The 20097-nt window shown below is 41.2% G+C and overlaps 2 protein-coding genes across 4 annotated transcripts in view; one reads left to right on the top strand and one right to left on the bottom strand.

The window, feature by feature from the left end:
* IRS4 (insulin receptor substrate 4) overlaps positions 1-357 on the bottom strand; it is a 27712-nt gene extending 27355 nt beyond the window's left edge. Inside the window, exon 1 of the mRNA XM_027687051.1 lies at positions 3-357. Within this exon, the coding sequence (XP_027542852.1) occupies positions 3-253 (251 nt within the window). The 5' untranslated portion in view covers positions 254-357. The remainder of the gene's footprint in view (positions 1-2) is intronic.
* Positions 358-650: 293 nt separating this feature from the next.
* The window catches only part of NXT2 (nuclear transport factor 2 like export factor 2), a 67542-nt gene continuing 48095 nt past the window's right edge, over positions 651-20097 (top strand). Inside the window, exons 1-4 of one of the 3 annotated variants that reach the window (XM_027687078.1) lie at positions 651-796; positions 2738-2820; positions 4102-4186; positions 4296-4463. The gene's annotated coding sequence lies outside the window, so the exon portion shown is untranslated. Of the gene's footprint in view, positions 797-1967; positions 2269-2737; positions 2821-4101; positions 4187-4295; positions 4464-20097 lie in introns of those variants that run through there. The other 2 variants (XM_027687075.1, XM_027687077.1) reach the window with 2 other exon arrangements.

Below are 20097 nucleotides of genomic sequence, written 5' to 3'. Positions count from 1 at the left end.
CCGGCGCGGGGGCGGCCTCGGGCGCCGGGCACAGCGAGGCGCTGGGCGAGCGCCGCAGCAGCAGCAGCAGGTGGTGCGGCTGCGGGGACGGGCAGCGCCCGCCCTCGCCCGCCGCCGGCTCGCCCTCGCCCGCCACCGCGCCGAACACGCCGGGCTCCTGCTGGGGCGCGGCTCCGCCTCCCGTGTGCCGGGCGCCCGGCTCCTCCTCGCCGCCGCCGCCGCCGCCACCCGAGCCATTCATCCCGCTCGCCATCTTAGGGGCCACGCAGGGTCCGGTGCCGCCGGGGACGGGGTCACTAGGGCGGGCAGAGCGGGGATCGGCGCTCACCGGGGAAGCGCCCCGCGCATGGGGAGCGGGCGGTGCGTGCGGTGCCTCCTGCGTCCCCCGCCCGGTCCGCGCTCCCGCGCTCGCTCCGGCCGCTCGCGCTCACGGGCGGCGGCGGCACCGCGGCGAAAACATCACGTGACCGCGCGGAGGGCGGGGCCCCGGCCGGCGGAGGGCGGGGCCCCCGGCGCGCGGGGCGAGTGGGCAGCGCAGAGCCGGCCGGGCCGCGCGCCGGAGTGGCAGCGGGGACAGGCAATAGGGAACCGCGGCCCTTCGCCGGCGAGCCAATCAGCGGGCGGCGTTGGGAGTGGGGGGCGGGCTTCGCCGCTCTCTGTCCGGGGAGGCGGGGTCAGAGCGGATTGACAGCGCGGCAGACCAATAGGAGGCGGGATCTGCCCCGGGCTGGCCGCGGTCTCGCGGGGCGTTTCCTGCACTGGGGAAGAGGCGGGGCCGGCGGTGATTGGCCGAGCGGTGAGCGGCCTGTCCGACAGCCAATCCTCGCCTCACACACACAGAGCGGGGAGGCGGGGTCGGGCAGCGCTGTGGAGTAGGCGGCGCGAGCAAAGCGGAAGGCGGGGCCTCGGGGAGATGGGCAGCTCGCGCGGCTAATCAGCGGCACAGCCTCGTCCGACGAGCGATACCGGCTGACGTTGCCCTTCGCCCATTTCCTCCTGGGCGGGGCCCGCCCCCCTGCGCGCGCGGGGCGGGGGCGGCTCCTATTGGCCGGTGGGGAGGGGGCGCGGGGCGGGGGCGGGGCGCGGGCGGGGAGGGAGGGAGGGAGGGGGGAGTGGGCGCGCGCCGCGGAGAAAGTAAACAACTCGCCAGCGGGCGGGCGGCCGTTGGGGCCGGATGCAACGGCGGGAGCGCGTGACCTCCACAGGCCGCCATGTCCGGCCCGGGGATCCCCACTCGGGGGTCCCACAGCTCCTGACAGCCCTCAGGACCCTCACAGCTCTCACGGCCCCCACAGCCGCCTCACAGCCCCCACAGCCGCCTCACAGCCCCCACAGCTCCTCACAGCACCCTCACAACTCCCACAGCGGCCTCACAGCGCACACCACCCCCCCCGCCTGCGCTGGCGGTTCTGTTGACGTGCAGTGGGTTGTTTATTTTTTAGATACACTGCTGTGTCACTGCAGAGCTGTCACGGGTTCGGGGTTGCCCGCTACCAGTCACAGTTGCGTTGGGCACAGCGAGCAACCCGCGATGCTTCCGTTGCTGCTGTGTGATCCTCCACGTCTGGGATCTGAGCAGGCCACTGACACAATCCCTGGGGTTTAGATCAAAATATGATGATGATGAGATCAAAATATGATGAGTGAGGAGCGAAATCCTTCTGTTTCGCAGTCAGTGGGCACTTGTGTGCCATAAAAATTTCTGTGCTCCATCTAAATTTAATTGTCTTGCTGAAATACAGCACCAGGCATTACCACATAGAATCATAGAATCAGCTGGGTTAGAAAAGACGTCCAAGATAAAGTCCAACCCTTGATCCACCACCACCATGCTTACTAGACCATGGCACTGCGTGCCACATCCAGTCTCATCTTAAAAACCTCCAGGGACAGTGAATCCACCACCTCCCTGGGCAGCCCATTCCAATATCTGATTACTCTCTCTGTAAAAAATTTCTTCCTAATATCCAACCTAAACCTCCCCTGGCAAAGCTTAAGAGCGTGTGTGTGGCTGTCCCACCATTCCAAAGGCAGGAGCTGCTTCCAACCCTTTGCCCACCTCCCCAGCACTTTCTTCCTCTCATAATTAATTCCTGCCCTTGCCAGCTCACTGATGTCCTCACAGAGAACAATGTCCAAGTTCATGACAGCCCCAAACCCATGCCATGTTCCCATGCTGTGTGGGGCACTTAATCCACAGGGCAGGGCAGGGTGTTGGCAGCTGATGCTGTCCCTGGTGCCTTCTCACTCTTAATAACCTTGCCAAAGGTACATTTCATTTGAGTTAGGAGTTTGTGTGTACCAGTCATGTCAAGTGTAAAAATAATCCTTTTCCCGTAACACAACTGCAAAGATCATTTCTCAAGCCAGTAATTTTGACCACACGTCTCTTTACTTTCTTGATTTGCTTTCAAGGTCATTCTTTGGCTACCTCACCTATGATTCATTATGAGATGACAACTCTCAACAATTCCTGACACCAACTTACACCACCCGCTTGTTTTGTTTTTGGATAAATAGCTCTATGTTTTCTTTCATTCTGACTCTCAGGTATGGGAAAGGATATTTTTTGGAGTCTCCAGTAACTCAATTTGGAAGCTGGCATGCCATGTCTTGTACTTGCTGTATTGATTGTTAATGCCTCATTATTTTTTCATACTTCTCTATTCTCTATCTGTTCATTGCCTACTCACCATGTGTTTGAACTGCACTCTTTTTTTGTTTTGTGTTTTTACAGCATCTAACACGGTATGTTCCTGTCCGTGATTAGAGCTCCAAAGTGTTATGGCAATACAATGAATAAGTTGCAACTACAGAAATGTAAGTATTTCCAAAACAAGTTTATAAACACTAGGAAACTGAGATTAAATTTAGTTTTTAAAGACATGTTGGTACAAAAACACACGACTAAACTCCCCGTTAACATTGATTCTGTCATGCAATGTTGTCATGCATTAGCTGTACAATTATATTGCCTTATATTGTTGGTAGCCCCTGGTAGAATTAAACTGTTTTTTAAAGATGTGTTCCTTTTATTTTTCATTCTTTTTTACCTGGTCTGTCAGTTGGGTGAGGCTGAGACTGCTTGTGCATTTCCATATGTTGTTTAGGTTTCCTTCTATACTTTTACATGAAAATTTAAAGTGGTTTTAATGTATAGAGCAAGGTGAACTGTGTTCATTGCATGCTTATTCTGACTGGTTGCTGAAGGATACATGTGGGAGGAAGAAAGGAAACCATTTGAAAGAAAGGGCTTGGGTTCTCTTTTTTGTTTATGTTTTTTTTTAGTCATCAACCTCTGGGCTTGCTTGACAGTAACTATGAATAAGCTGTGTCTGCCGGAAGAAATGTATCACTGTTTTCTGGTCTCTTTTAAAGTCCTTTGCTCTTGCATTGCACTTGCAATGTTTTTGCTGTGGAGTTGAGAAAGCAACACATGCATAATTCAGTCATGCAGAGTTTTGGGGTGGTGGACGTGCGTGATCAGACCCATGGGGAGCTGCAAAGACAGAGCTGATAGAAACAGATTTTTCCAATGGGCACTCCCTGGCTTGAAAGGAGTGCTTAGACTTCCTGAAAACTTAAATTGTTCATGTTTTTCTATGTGACTTAAAAAATAGTTCCCGAAACTGCAAACTAGTCTATAATTTGCATACTCCTTCTCAACTTTCATTACAGGAAGAATAGCTGATTTGTTTTCTCTCCAAATAAATATCGTTTAAAGTCTTTGGTGCAGTTATTGAGTCAAAGTTACTGATTTTCTGAAGTAATGATTTTTTATTTTTGTAACTCATGAAATAGGTAAGAATACCTGTTAGCATATTATTTCCTTCCATTACTGAAATAATTGTCTAGGTATGGAATAGCATCTAATTTTACTATCTTTTTCATCACAAATGATTGTAACTTTCACAAATTTTGTAGGTTTCTATGTCACCATTTCTCTGGCCACTGGTCTGGCACACAGCCAGAATTCACCATGTAAAGTCAGTGACCTGCTATTACATATCATCAGCTTTATATTCTTCAGTTTTACTTACAGAAGCCCACATAGCCCAAGTCTGAAATGCTTCCTTTGACTGTTGGTGCACTGTCTTTCAGCAACTGTAAAGAGAAATCAAGGTCCCCTCTTCATGTCTCTTGATCTTCACCAGACTTGAAGAACCTGTAGTTCTTAGAGCTGGAGGTATGTTTGCTTTGTGTTTCATGTATTTGCTCTTCCTACCCTACCAAGTGTCTGCATGAGGCAGGTACTGTAAGAGGCCAGAAATTTGAAACCATTTCTTTCATTACAGTTTCCACAAGCGGCTACAATGTCTGTAATATAAAGCAATTAAGCGATTGGTAGTTGCATTGTTGAGCCAAATGGAGGGACAAATATGTCATCTACTGCTGAAGGACTGAGGGAATGGGTTCCTGTAAGTGTCCATGAAATCCCACAAAGAGTGATATTGTTAACTCAGGTAAGATATAAGAGGTTTTGGATGTGATATCACATGATTTATTACTTATTTCTCCTAGTTACAACACCCTGTATTATGCCTATCCTCAGTTGCATCTATGGGAGTAATTACCCAATAAATGACAGAAAACAAATCAGTTTTGTTGAGTAGCAAAATACAATCCCAACTCAGTCTTACTTGTGACATGTTCATGAAAGAAAAGGAACTCCATATTACTGGGAGAAATTAACTCTGTAGAAATTCAGAATAAAAGTATCTCAGAGGTATTTAGCAACCAAAGGATGTTGAGTGCAAGGTAAGGTTCATAGTTTTTAATTGTATGCATTACAGTTTCACTAATCATGTATTTCTAAATGTTCATGCAAAATAAATTAATGTAATTCTTCATACTGTATATTTATGGCCCAAACTCTTCTCCTAGAAGTCTCATTTTATCTTTACACCTCCAAAGTAGCCTGCTCTCATTAACTTCTTCACAGTCTTGCTCTCACAGTGTGGTCATACATGGTTTTTACAAGAGGCAAAGGTAACTCACGAAGTCAAATAGAATAGTGGTTTTAAATTAACTAGTTATCCCAGGTTATTCTGCCAAAAGGGAAACTTCCCTATCCCTTGATCCGGATCCAAGAGGACAGTAATACCAAGATCCAGAGGACAGTAATACCCTCTGTTTAAGGCACAGATCAGGAATTTTAAGCTGTCACTTCAGTTTGCAGCAGGTTTGCCTTACATCCTTGGGCAAATCTCTTCATCTGTCTTGTTTTGATCCCTTAGTCATTAAATGGAAATAGTAATTCCTCCCTTTCTCAAAAGAGTGTTTTTAGAGAGAAAATCTGTTAATGACTAAGAACTTCATGCATTTTGGTATCAAGGGTTATATAAAAATCATTGCAAAGCCAGCCTGAGGGCTTCCTTCAGTCCTACAGCTGCGTAGAATCCACTGTGTGCCAAGAGTCCCCTACACGTGCATTTCCAGGCAGAAGCTACATGGACTCTTATTTCTCATCCAGGCCTTCCTTGCTGTGTCGAAATAGGATACCGGAATCTTTACAGCAATTATGGTGATGTTCACTTATGAAAATGTATAGATTTGAATTTAAGATTTTCAGGCACAAAGATTAAAGGCAGACATATTAAAGAGTTCCCAGTTTAATTTAGAGGGAGCTGTGGGTGCCCAGCACCTCTCTGATAATGAGGATCTGGTTGTTTACTTGTTCCATTTTACTCCTTTCACCATCTATTCAATCCTATCACATAATTGTCTACAGAAAATACTCAGATGCTCAGTTTCTTTACTGTTTTGTGTCGTTGGGGATGGTGTCACCACGCAGTGAAAAGAACCACAGAATGCTGTTTTTCAAAGGCATACGCTCACATTTGCACAACGTTTTCTCACTGGATCATGAATGAATAGTAAGATTATTCTGCCTGTTTGTTTTCCTATTAATGGATAGTAACTGTTTGGGATATATAGCTTTGGGATTACATGAAATATTATGCAACTGTGCTAGTGAAAGAAACATTAATGTTTCTTTTGCGATACACAGTTTTTGGCCGTATGTCCAGGTCGTTAAGATAGGAAAACTACTAAAGCAACCAGACTCTTATTCACTAATTTTACAGATTGTCTTTAGAGAATGGCAGAGTGGAACAGAAATTAAAGATACCCACTTATATAACAGGAAATAAAAAGTGGTATAATTAGTATCAGTTTTCAACTATTCATGGTAGTGAGCAGACAAGACTGTTTTCATAAAGGAAAAGCATTTTTTCCCAAACTGTATGCAAATAAACCTTTCCTATTACCTTCTTTGCAGTACATCAAATATACCAAAAGGTGTTATGTATGATTAGCCAGCATGTCTTTAATTCTTTGACTTTAAAAAATTAATAGTGGAAGTTACAGTAAGTGCCCTCTAGACAGTTCATAAATGAATACTTTCAGCTTTGTGCACAAGTTCAATGAATCGAAACTGAAAGATTCATTCCAGGAGTACAGTCATGACATGTCTACATTAGTGTTTTCATTTGAATTAGAAGTTAACTTTTGAAATTAATTTTCACTTGTCCCTACTCACCTACTTTGGTTTGTAACCTGTAGCAGACTTGGAGAGCACAAACTGAATTCCCTTCAGATGAAATTAGACCAAAAGCTGTGGTACACAAATGTCATGGTGGGTTATCTGTTCATTGAACTAGCCTAAAACTCCTCTTAGGTAAATTTTGAAATGCATATAGAGTGAACATTCAGTTTGCAACACCAACTCTTTGCCCTCCAGATTTGTTCCACTGTTCCATATTTCTTGCTGATGCAGGCGTAGCCATAGTGCACTGCAGCTGCTAATAAACAGTCAGTCCATGGGACCAAGTTAAAGTTAGTATAAAGTAAAACCCTGGAAATCTAAGTAATATGGACTTTGTATTCTCAGCATTGTATCTTCTTGTGTTTCACACTGCTTGAGGAGGAAGATAACTAGTGAGGGAACATGTCAGGCTAGCAGGTAGCCTCAAAGGGAGAAATAAGGAGTAAACAGATAAATCAAATTTTTGTTGTGCCTTTTCTGTGATCCTTTTAAAAATGCTTTGCTGTGGACAAGCTGAAACCTTTGCTCTGAAATATTCCTAATCAGAGTAGCATAAACATTCAGTTTGTCAACTGGATTATCTTTAGTGACCCATGAACTGTTATGTGGGTTGAGTATCTCAAGAAACAGGATTGTCAGTGTTGTTTTTCTGAGGTCATCTAAAAATGTAGAAGCTTTGGTTAATATTTTGGGTTACTGCTGGATTTCAAGGATTATGTGTGTGAAACAACTATGCAGAGACCAAAATCAGTGAAGGGAGAAGGAAAAAGAGGAAACATTTGATCAAGAAGCCAGTCCTTCAGCAAAGAAGTGGGAGAAAGAAGTGAGAGGAATCAGACACAAAGTAGAGACTACCTGATCCCTGACTTCTTCAGCACTTTGAGACATGCGGAAAGATTACAACTGCCAGCCACGCGAGCAGATTGCTGCCTGGCTTCTCCAATGCTGGCACAATGGGATGACAGTCAGCAACTGGAAGGTAAGGAAGTCCAACAGCTGGGATCCCTTGCTAGAAACAGGAAATTGAGAGAGGAATTGGAAAAGAGGTGGTGATTTGCAATCTCTGGAGGCAACTCCTCTCAAGTGTGACAGCAAGATATCCATTGAAGGAAGATCTTGTGAACTGCCCAGGAAAATGGGCAACCACATATGAAGGCGTCCAATACACAAGAGAATTAGCAGTGCTGGAAATCATCTACAGTGATCTAGACAATGACATGATCTTCAAACAACCTGAGGATGTCCTATGCTCACGTGGAGGAAGGTGATTCAAAATGCCTGTATTCTTCACCAAGTTCTACCCATGGCACAATGAGAAAAGATCTTCTTTAACCATTAGAAATAGTCAAAATATAGTGTTCATCATAATCTAGGCACGCAACTGTATTGGGTTTGTGTGGCAAGGTCTTGGTAGCTGGGGGGCATGGATCTTTGTTAGATCCATTCCTAGTCTAACTTGTGACAATAGATGCACAATACACCCTTATGCTTTACCACTGATTCTCCTTCCTCATCATCTCGATCATCTGGAGGATCAAAGAGATCACCATCATTTGTCCCATTAGACATGGAAGAATTAAGGGACTCTGTGTCACATTTCAGACTTTCCCATGCTGCTGTGAGTCAAGACTGCAGTCAGGACCTGAGGAGTTCACACATCATTTCGAGGAAGGACTGCTCTGACAGAGGATTCGCAGAATCCATCCTCACTGCTTGAGTGAGAAAAATCTGAGTCTGTGTTCAGAGAAAGACTGACATGGCTTGGAGAAGTGAGACCACTGCTGGGTGGTGATTACCCACTTCCTGTGCTGTTTGGTGTTGGGAGTCAGATTTCCAGGCAATGCTGCTGCAGGTCCCACTGGCAGAGATAAAAGTCGATGCTCTGACTTGCACAACTGAGCCTGTCCTGGAGGTGTAGCTGCCTGGGAAGGCGCTGTGCTGGTCACTGCTCCACAAGACTGGGCTGATACACTGTGTCAATGGGGTTTATAGTACTTTTAGTAATCTGTAGCAACACAAGGCCGTGGGATTAATTTCCCCTTTCACCGGCAAAAAAAAGGTCCTTTTTGACAGCCAAACAGGGACATGAGGAATTCAAGATAAGGATAGAGGGAAAAGTAACAGGAAAAACACGGATGAACAACACTAGAGAAGGAAGAGTGGAATGACTGTGGAGTATTTTGGTGGTTGTAATTGTGGTGAAGGGATGAGGGGAGGATTTTCTGTAAACTGCCCGTTTTTGTTGGCATTGTGATATTATTTTGATTTTGGTACAGGGAATTCTTTTTGTTGATGTTAAGTGAAGTTTGTGATTAATGTATATTTTAATGATAGTTCTTAGATTTCTAGAGGAGAGGGGTGGAATGTATTGGGTTTGTGTGGCAAGGTTTGGGTAACTGGGGGCAGGGGAGCTACAGGGATGGCCAGAAGCTTCCCTCATGTCCAGCATAGCCAATGCCAGCCATCACTGTGGTAGTGCCTCTGGGAAAACGTATTTGAGAAGGAGAAACCCCCCCGATTGCGAGTTTTCTCTGGTGGTCGTTCCTGCTCCCATCTTAGGGAGGGCAGAGCTTGGTTCCACCGGTCTCTTTCTGGAGCTCCCTGATGCTCCTTAGCCTTTCTCCCTCCTTCCGCAGCGCTGGCACCAGTGTGAGAGATCATCCCCTCGGCCACCGCTCGCTCCGCTGCCACCCGCTCCCAGGGACAGGCTCTGGCACCTGGGCGGCGGCGTGTCCCTAGGGCAGCTCTGTCCGGAGTTGCCACGTCCGTTCTGGCGAGTGCAGAGGACGTGGCTTTGTGCCAGCCCCGCTGGGAGCGCCCCGGGACTCGCAGGGGGACGGATGGACGGACGGACGGACGGCGCGCCCCGCGCGGCGCTCCCTGAGCGAGCTCCAGGGACTGCCCCGGGCTATGGGAATGCCGTGAGCTCCAGGGACTGCCCTGGGCTGCGGGAATGCCGTGAGCTCCAGGGAATCAGCGTCTCGCCTTCCCAAACTTGCGGTGGATATATCTTATCGGTCAGTAAGGAATTATCCTAAATGTGTGGCAGGACAACACAGGCATCTTGGACAACACCAAGTGTTTAAAGTCACTAGCAGTGAAGGGTTGCCTTTTCGTTAATATGTATTAGTCTGGTTTAATTATTGCAGAGGGAAGCAGTGCCCAGTGCTTTGGTGCCCCTCACAGAGTCAGTGGTTGCTGACACACCTGAGAGCTCAGGGTGAGCCGGATCCCTGCTGTGCTTCCAGGATGGGACAAAACGTGGCCGTACCCGTTCGGAGGAGCTCAGGGAGCAGTCGTGACTCAGAGGCAGCCTCTGAATCATATTTCCCCTGAGCTGTAACATTGCACAAGCGGGGAGTGTGCCATCAGCCCCTGCCAGATGGAGTACGTTCCCTCCCTCGTGTCCAGCCAGCTCCCTGTGCCGACACAGAAGGGAGCAGAATGACGATTATGTTTACTTCCGACCCCAACTTCTCCACTTGCTCATGGAAGGAAATAATGTCTCTTCGAGGTTTGCTCATTAATTTAGGGCCCTTAGTACAGCCTTCAGGAAGGGCGGTGTGATGACACAGTAGAATGCAGGAATGCCTTACTACTTCCATACAGAACTCTGTGGCTGTCAGATGCCTGGATTTTTAAGTGTTTCTCTGCTCATATGTAGGTAGGTGAGACATTGTATTCACTTGTCAGCTCTGAAACTAATGTTTATTCCTTGGGCACTCACTTTTCATGCTATAGGAAGCAAATCTGTTGCAGTGAGAGAAGATATCAGCAACATGGCTTGCAAAGGGCCATTCAAGTTTGATTCCAGGCAGACTTAGCAATAATCACCAAGTAGAACATAATTAAACACATCTGAGTTCTTATGAATTTTTTCAAGCAAATGAGTTGCACTCACATGCAAGCCAACAAAAATAAACTTTTCCTCTGTTAAATTTAAGAATAGCATAATCAAATAATCAACCAATCAGCTAATTAATCTCTGCAATGACTTTTAACAGATTCAGGCAGATTTTGCTGGTGAACAGTGATTTACCTGTGAACAAAATTGAGATTGAAGTAGTCATTTGTTAGCATTAGATCTGCTAGCAATGCAAAGGTTCATTGTTCTTGATGTCTAAAGAGGTTAATGATTCTGGTAGCCAATTAGGAATCAAGCATTTAGAATTCCTAATTTGGTAGCAACAGTAATTCTATGTGAAGCCTGGCAGTGAACAGTATTTATTTTCTTTCCTGATTTATGAAGAAGAAGAACCTGTAGTAGACAGGATAGTGTATGTTGGAATAGGTTGTTTGTTGTTTCAGTGTTAGACATCTAAACTTTTACAGTGAAATTTTCAGATAATTTTACCTGAACCATTTACTTAAGGAACAAATGATGCTCCTATTGATGCAGGAGGAAATGCATGAGGAAATATTAATTTGCTCAGTTTAGCCTGTAGGACAGCTTGGGTAAGTAGCTGCTCACCAACACAGATATAGGTTGTGCAATCTAATTTTAAGTATGTAGCTTGCAATTCCATTCTGTATGATCCTTACTCCTACGTTTGTTTTTCAGAAAGAGCTTTCACAGATTCACAAGCAGTTTTCACAACAACTAAAACTTTTTACAAAAGAAAGTAATTTATAGTAAAGCCAGGAGAAAAATCATGTTGCAATACATTGAAATGACAGGAGCTTGTTGCTGAATGTTTGCTCCACCTCCTGATGCTCAGTTGTTCTATTTTTCTTGCTACTTTTTTATGCTTGGCAAACTTTACTTTCCACTACTTTTACAAAAAATTAAGAATAGAGTTATCATAATTATAAAAATTACGATGTGCTAGTGTTTTTTGGAAGCCAATGATCATTTTACAAGACACACCCTTATAGTGAAGAAGGTAAAACTGATAAACCTGATCTCGGCTGTCTCTGTGACTGGCATAGAATGGGGCTGGTGAACAAGGGTTAATCTGCTTCCATGGGATAATTCACAGTTTCATGGAGCTTTGGGAAGAGAAGTTTTTTCTATAGTGCCTTTTTAGGTAGTTGTGGCATTGTTTATATTATTTTTTTTATACTGTACTTACTTTTAATACATGAGTATAGATTAACTCAATGCTTCTCGGTACTGATGCATGTTGGAGAATAAGAGAATTTTCCCCTGTACCTGTGGCTTAATGTGAGTGAGAGTAGGGGGGGAGAAAAGAGTGTAAATAACATATGTATCAGGGCAGAATCAATCACTTAATGCCTTCCAGGACTTCCCTTACTACTGTGCTTTTCGGTAATAGAATGTTCTGTTACTTAGTACTGTTGGCAGTTTGGTGTTATTTCTGTGTATTTGTACAATATGCAGCATAATGACCTTAGTATTTAGCATAGTTAGCATAACCACTTAGCATAATCACTACAACATAATAAATAATAATAATACAAGGACAGTGCATCTCTAAATTATTTTTCATACTAGATTAGAACAGGCTTGCCTCTCTTTTTTTCAGAAAGGCATTTGATATATTTTGTAATAAAGTACCATTTTATTTTTTTGAATAAAAACTTCTCCAAAACTATCCTAAAACTCCTTAAGATAAAATGTACAAGGTATGCGTTTACATCACTCTCTTTCATATCAATGTATTTCTCATCTCCAGGCAGTTTATAAAGGAATAGTGTTCAGAAGATTTAAAAATATTCTGCTGTTGCTTCTTAAATCAGATCTTAAAGTGTTCATGTTCCAAATCTCAGTTATTTTTTAATCTTGCAAACATGGCACTGGATGCTAATCCCTTCAACAGAAAATTGTTGTATGATGTAATCAAACTGTCTTTTATACAGTCTAACAAACAAATTATGTTCCAAATAAATTTATAGAATTTATAACTATTTAGAGGGGTAGTTGCAGAACAAAATCAAGGGTATACGTGTACATTACATAAATTTAAGTATAAAGAATGAACAAGTGCAACAGATATGTTTACTTATGTTATTACATTTGTTCTTATTTACATATTTAAATGCTTATTGTTAGTTTGATAATAAGTAGGTAACAGTTTTTAAATAAGTCAGACTGGAAACAGGTGGTGCAGGAAAAGTTGTATTTGATGTGATTCCTTAATACAGTGATTGGATGTTTGAGGGGAAGTTGACCATAGTACTTTCTCTAGAAAATAAATGAAATAAAATTAAATAGCCACAATATTTCTCTTGAAAATATTTTAATGACATTATTATTTTAGTTTGAATCAAGACATGAGCATTTGCATGTTCTTTAATACACTATGACTAGAAGGTGTGCTACAGCCTTCTGAATGCCCAGTGAAACAGCAGCGTGTGTCAAAGCATGTGTCAAATGGGCTGAAGAAAAGAAAAATTAGTAAGGATAACCTTTATGGAAAGGTAACTAACAGACCTGTTAGGAGAGGGGGACAAATACAGGCTTCACACAGGTGGAAATATCTTAAAATGTCCTTAAAGCAACACTAATTTGTCCTAACTCACAGGTGGGTTGGGTCATCCTCCTTCTCTAGAGTTCTCTTAGTCTTCACGTTTGTTTTACATTCTTGCCTGTGGAGCCATGTGAAAGCATTAATACAGCTGAGTGGGTCAGAGAAATGTTACAGTTTCTTCTGTGATGTTTCTTGTGGTTTTTTCTACAAAAAAACTCAGGACAGTATTGCTATCTAGGGAGACAGTTTGAGTTAGTGGATTTATTGAGTTTATAGTCTACATATATAGATTTAGACAAAAAAATAAACTAAACCTTTTGATATCTAAATTTTTAATCCCTGACATAGGTGATGAATTAAGAGCAGAGCTCAACCGATTGTTTAGTACACTTAGAGTTTATTAAACTCTGACTGCTAAGCCTGAAGTTTCTCCTTGACTAAGGGAAAAATTGTAAATCAATACAGTTCTAATTTCTTCAATTCTCAAATTCAGTTCTACATTGGAGAAGGTAGGCCTAGTCAATTATTTGCTCAGAGATACAGAGACTGCTTTTTTTTCAGAACTTTGCACTGGAGTTACCTGCACCCTTTAAAGATGTACCCAGGTAGTCTATGTGCAACAATTTGTAGCTGACTCAGAGCAGCTCAGTGCAAGAAAACAAAGTGACTAATCTCTTTGTAGAACCGAGGCTTTGCAACTTTGCTCTGAGTCATCCTGACAGCTCAAAGTGCCTCGACTTAGTGCAGAAATAAACAGATTTAAACAGAGCACTCGGTTTCAAAACAAACATTACTTCTAGTCCTGTCAAAGTGACCTTGTTAACCCTATTTAACAGTAAAGTGTCACTGATATGCAGGGTAGTTTAAAATCTTTAGAAGACTATCAAAGTGGAATCTGAGAAGTTAAGGGGAAATGAGGAAAGAAAGAATGAAAGAAGGAAGGCAAAAATATTTTCTTACCCATTAAGAATGCCACAGAGAGAGAGTGGGAGCAATCATTTGTCTTGTAGAAAGATTAGAACTGAAAGAATAAAACTGGAATTGGTGGCATTAGAATGTGTAGGGCAGAGGTAAGGGAGATCTTTAATAGTTTACCTATTCTTAGTATATTCTATCCACCCTTAGTTAGTCCTTCACATTCTAAGATCAAATAAATAACTAAACAGTTACATTAATCCTACATTATTCAGCAATTTTCCTTGTGTTAAAAATTTATGGTCCTCTATCTTTATGCTGCTATCTTATGGGTAAATATTAGTGCAAGTTGAGCCAGAATCTCTTCTGAAATGGATGAGTGGTTGCTTCTGCCACCTCCAGGTTATAGGAGCAGATATTTCTTTCAGTGGTGAAATCTGGAGAAGCAGAGGTGAAGTCAACAATCTGCAAATTAAATATGGAAATAATGAGTTACTCCTGATTTGCTCTTGTGTAAGAGTAGTGTTTGGCCCTGTATTTTTATTTCAAGATTATAAAATATGTTATAACCATTTTGAAATCAGTACTAGAATGAGTATGTCTGTGCAGACAGACTGAAGTTTTGATCCCTGTGGTCCAAGATAGCCACGGTCTGGCTCTGACTCAGAAACATTAATTCTGTGCTGTCACAGAGCTAAGAAACCCTCAGTATCATCCCAGAAGTGTCCAGGTGTGTGACCATGGTGTTTCTCCACACTGAGCAGCCCAAGTGTCCAGCAAGGTTGGTTATCCTGGGCACTGTTTTTTCCAAAGTTGGTTTAGCTCAGCATACCATGTGTTCAGGTCTGCCAGCGTGTCTGATTAGGAATGCCCAATATCCATACACAGGGCATCTTCACTAAGGAGCAAGAATCTGGAACAGAAAAAAACCTTAATATAGAACTTATAAACATAAATTATGGGCATCTAAATTAATAGATTTAGTCATTAGATAATCAGTGGTAGCATTGAGTATATTATAGGGCTTGAGGTAATAATTTGGTTTCTTACACATATACTACTACATCTCTGTAATTAATATATATATATGTATTGAAAAAGATTTTTATAGAAATGGTATCTCATTTAGTGTCTCATTTCATACAGATTGCAATTGCTGCACTAGTGGAAAAAGTACATAAATCTTACAAAAATTCCAGAAATGAGCAATGCTGAATATCTTGTTCTTTGAGTCACAAAATTAGCAAGAGGTAACATGTTAATGACTTTAACGTTAAGAAAGGATGTGAGTTTAAATGCTTTTGTTCTTGAGAAAGAATCATGTAATATCTCAGAAATTAAGCAGAGTTGGGCCTCGTCTGTACTTGAAAGGACGATGTGTAAGAAAAATTCACATTACGAGAAAGGATGTCCGTGGTTGGACGGGTTTGATCGTTATCACTGAGTCAGTCCTGCAGTCACGCCTGCTCGGGTGGGAAGGAAACATTCTGCTGCTGGAGTTGGATCCCAGATTCACTCAGTGGTTAGGCTTAAATTTGGATCCATGGCCTGTGGCATTACATTTAGCTTCAAGCTTTTTGTCTTGAATTATTTCCATAACAACATGCAAAGTTGGACAATGGGATATGGTATTAAAGTAATATAAATATACTTGAGTTATTGCTTGATACCTTTTCTTTTTTTTTCAGCACAAGTCAGTAGGAGAATGTGGTCATCATTACAGTTTCCCTGTCTGATTTCTTTGTTGCTCACAGATTTTTTACTTGTTAAAAAAAAAAAATTAAAAGAATGAAGTAAATGTTCATTGTATCATATATACAATACAAATATAAACCCCAGAAATTACACTTCAAATGAGCTGAAAATTAGGAATTGTAGAAAACTGAGATGGGAAGATAAAGATAAAAGGACAAAATCTATCAATGGCAGGGCTGACAAAAGTTTGATGGCATTTGCACAGAATCAATCAAAAAATTGTTTAAAGTCTGTTAGTCCATTAGTTAATAGTAATACAAGAAAGACAGACCTTTACAAGGACAGTAGAGTCACTGTACTTTTGAAATTGCATTCTTTCTGGATTAAAATTTCCTCCAAGTCTGACAATTAGGATGTGATGTAAAATTTACCTTTGTTGATACACATTTGCAGAACTACATTATAGTCCCAAAATTATTCTCATTTTTATTAGATTGAATTTGATTTTTCTTGTTTTTTCAAAGCTTCTTTGAAATCCAGAGGATTTATTTTCTATTGAGGGGTCACTCTGTCATTGGTGTACCTATCAACCTAATCTTTCACACAAAAAAACAACAGAGATTAATTTGGGACATAAATATCTTCACATAACATTTGGATTGCTGAAAAGGAAAAGTAAATGTCTGAAACTTGGGAAAATAGAAAATGCATGGCAGTTTTCATTACAAAATCTTTTCCCCTATTCCTCTTTATTTTGCTGTTCTTGATTAAGTAAAAAACCTTTTATCTTCGTCCAGAAATCTCATGTTCCTACTCAGTTAAGAAACACATCCTCCACCGATTCAACACATTTCTCTGTCTTGAAAACACTTTTTCAGTCGTTGCCAGGGCAAATACCTCATTATCGGATGCAAGAGACATTCTGCCATCCCGGTGTTTCTTGGTCTGAAAAGCACTGACCTCAGAGGAATTTCATCTTTTAATTATACACGACTCAATGTCTGTGATCCAGCAAAGCCTCTGTCTCTGGAAATTGCACTTCTTTTTAGATTAAGAGCTGAAAGAAACTATAATGGGCAGTTACAAGATCTGCAAACTGGTTTACCTGTTTGTGGCAATGAGATTTAAATGTCATTAATGAAGTTAATGTTATTATTGATCATAAATCTGAAGATTTAAAAAAACAGAACAGTGTTTCATGATATCTCACGGGAATAGTATTACAAATATATCGGCAATTAGGGATCATTTCCTGGCGGCTTCGGTGCTTTCTGGAAAGATCTTGTAATATAATGTTGATAATGGGTTGTTGGATTATATTCACACTTAAATCACTTAAATTATCTTTACTGCTCGTTTGGAAAAAGAAACAAGGTATTTTTAGAGAGGTTTTGATGTGTTTCCAAATTTTTGGAGTGAAAGAACTTGCTATATAGTAAAAGAAATGTTACTTTGACTGGGTGGGGTTCATTCGTAGAAAATTTTGTTTCTTGTGTTTCATGGGAGAGCTGACAGAGATAAGTCTTCAAATGAATACCAGCAAATATTCTGAAAAAACATCATCTCACTGGAATATTTTTAAAATAATTATGTGTTGGAGTAATGAATAAGTACAGAAAACAAAGACAACTGCTGAAGGCTGCTCACATTTGCATGGGCAAAGCTAAAGTGCATGTTTAATTGTATTCATTCTCAAACTTCTTGTAAACAACTATTACATTTCTTAGGTAAACATGCTTGGTTTTTTTTATCCAACTGTAAATATAAATTTATATTGCTACTATTGACACAGTTATTAAAATACTCTCCTTCTTGTGTCTACAGTCCTCCACTAGAGCTGCTGGAGTGAACTGCTGCGTGGCACAAGCACTGCTATTTTGGGAGTGGGTGCAGCCTAAAATGGGAGGCTAGGGTGGAGTTGTGCTTCTGCATGTTAGTTTTCCTGCTGCAAGCTTTGGAAAAAGAAATCTATCTTACAGTTTTAAGAGCAAAAAGGGAGGCAAAGTTGTGCTTTCATTGCAAAAAAGTTACTTATAGTATGAGTAACTTAATTCTCCTTCCTGTGAGACTGATTCTGTTCTTAGCTGCATAATAAATTTAGAGCGGCTTCACGGAAAGTAAGATCACTTAATAGAGACATGAAAGGTTTTGCAATTCATATTTGTGTTACATTAAAAGTTTTGTGTCTTGAAATGGGGTGTTTCTGTCAGTTTGTCACCTGCCTTATCTGTGAACTTTGGTGCCTTCACACAAATATGACACTGTGTGCTTTTTCTGGGATCATATTTGTGAAATGATTTCTTGATTAATGTTACAGGAAATATTTCTTAATGTTTGACAAGCTCCAACTGGTTAGGATATCAAAGCATTGAAGGCTGCTGATATCTAAAGCTGCTTTGCTAAAACTCAGATAAAAATTTGCTCAAAACTGAAGAACAGGTGAGAAAGACTGTAACTATTCGATTCCAAATACAGCCTGCCCTGTTGAATCTCTCATAAGAACCATATTTATACAAGCATCTTCTAAAACTTTTCACACCCATGGATGTTTATATGAAGTCTGAATTTGCTTGTCTAAATTCTCATGCAAAAAATGGTGCACTTTATTTCCATAACTGTTGGTACATTTTTTGGCTTGTTATTGAATCTACAGAATGCTGAAATAATTGGTTATGATCTGTCTATACAAATTGGAATGTTTGTGCATATGTAACAATTGATGCATGAAAATCTTAAGATGAAATTTGTAAAAAATATTGAGATATTAGTCTTAGATATTTAGAATTACAAAAAGAAAAAAAAGAGTTTTTCGTGAGTGGCCTTCATTTGTCTGTGATTCCATGTGTTTAGGATTTCATTTGAAGGGGATAAAGGGTGCCACAGCCTGCTTGTGCAAGCAAAAGTAAGAGTGCCAAAGATTTATATATTTCTCTAAATTTTAAAGCACTAACAGAGCTATTCTTCTGGCTTGTCAGAAAGGGCAATAATTTGCCCCTTTGGCAGTGTCTTTAATGAGAGAGAGACTCCCCTTGTGAGCATTACCTGACCAAAAGGTGCTGACACTGCTGAGTAAACACAACTGTCCTGGCTTGTTTTTTAAATATTTGCAGGGAGTTCATAGGTGATGAGCTGACAACCAAGAACAAGAGTCTAGAAACGTATTGTTTAGGAAAACCCTAAACTTGTGTGTCACACACAGGCACAAGGTTTTGTAAGAATGGCAGAGGGCACTGAGTTCATGAGTCAATGCATTGGGCTGGAGTGCAGCCAGCTCTGGGCACAGGACATCAGCAGTGAGCTCCAGAAGTTGACTGCTTTCTGTGACTTTGTAAAATGTTTCAGAATTTGCAAGAGTACCTGAATCTAGACACACAAATTCTTTAAAACTAAAAAAAAAAAAATGTATCTTTTTATATTAACTAAGACCTGGACATTAACACCAGGGCAGCTCTGGTGCAACAATATATCTACCTACAGATGGGCCTCCCCTGGCTGGGTAACAGCCATAAAGTCATGAGAAATATGCCAGGTAAAGGTCCACAGTCTAGTGTTAGCCATGCATATACTCCCAGGCATAAATAATTGTATAAAACATTGGAAAAAAGTTCTTGACTGTGAAAATAGGTTAACAATGTGTAAGAATGCCATTGTAAGCTTTCTGGGACAGTTTTTATTCGGGCAAAACCTGCAACCGAATGGTTTCCTAATCTCCTGTAGACAGTAAATATTAATAGTTAAAAGGTCAGTTAAAATTAAAATAAACTAAACTGTAAACTAAACTAAGGTCACTATAAATAATTAAACTTAATAGATAAAGATCCTAGATTTTTAGTTTCCTTTTAGGTTCTATGCAAATATGGACAAATCTAATTTTGAGAGGATCCTGTTAGGGAGAATCCCATCTCATCTACTGTGGATGTCTGGAGAACCCAGCACTGACACTTTGTAAAATGAACTTAATTCACAAAGCTGCTGTGCTCGGCCCAGACAGCCTGATGGGGCCAGTCCTTCCAAAATATTTAAGTGTATTTTATTACCAATTACTTTTCCAACAGTCTGTCAGCTGGATCAAAGCACTATTTCCCTACTAGTGAACTGCATAAGTAATTTATTGTCAGTTGATCGAAAAGATTGGTATTTCAAATGCTGTATTTTTCTTGCATACAATCACTGGAATGAAAAATGTTATACACTAACATGTTTAGAGTTGATAAAATAGAAAATATTTGTATCTAGTCTTTTGGAAAAAACTGGATTTTTGTTTTTGTGGAAGGAGGATACAAATCCCTAATTACAGTAACATACTTTGTCCCTCTTCCATCCTGTTAGCAAGTAGTGATCATTTCCATTTTCATACAAGTTAGTAACTTTAAAGATATCATTTATCCCATTACAGAGGCAAACTCTTCACAATTAAAACCTTTAGGCTAAAATCACTTGCAGATGGTTTTAGTTGTATTTTAATAGACTACTTTTTGTAATTAATTGTAAATAGTGGCTTAGGTTAAG

This window comes from Neopelma chrysocephalum, unplaced genomic scaffold (genome assembly GCF_003984885.1).
Source record: "Neopelma chrysocephalum unplaced genomic scaffold, ASM398488v2 Primary Assembly neopelma1_73, whole genome shotgun sequence".
NCBI classification, from domain to species: domain Eukaryota; kingdom Metazoa; phylum Chordata; class Aves; order Passeriformes; family Pipridae; genus Neopelma; species Neopelma chrysocephalum.
The sequence above is the reverse complement of the archived record's forward strand: the minus strand, read 5'-3'. Positions and strand labels throughout refer to the sequence as shown.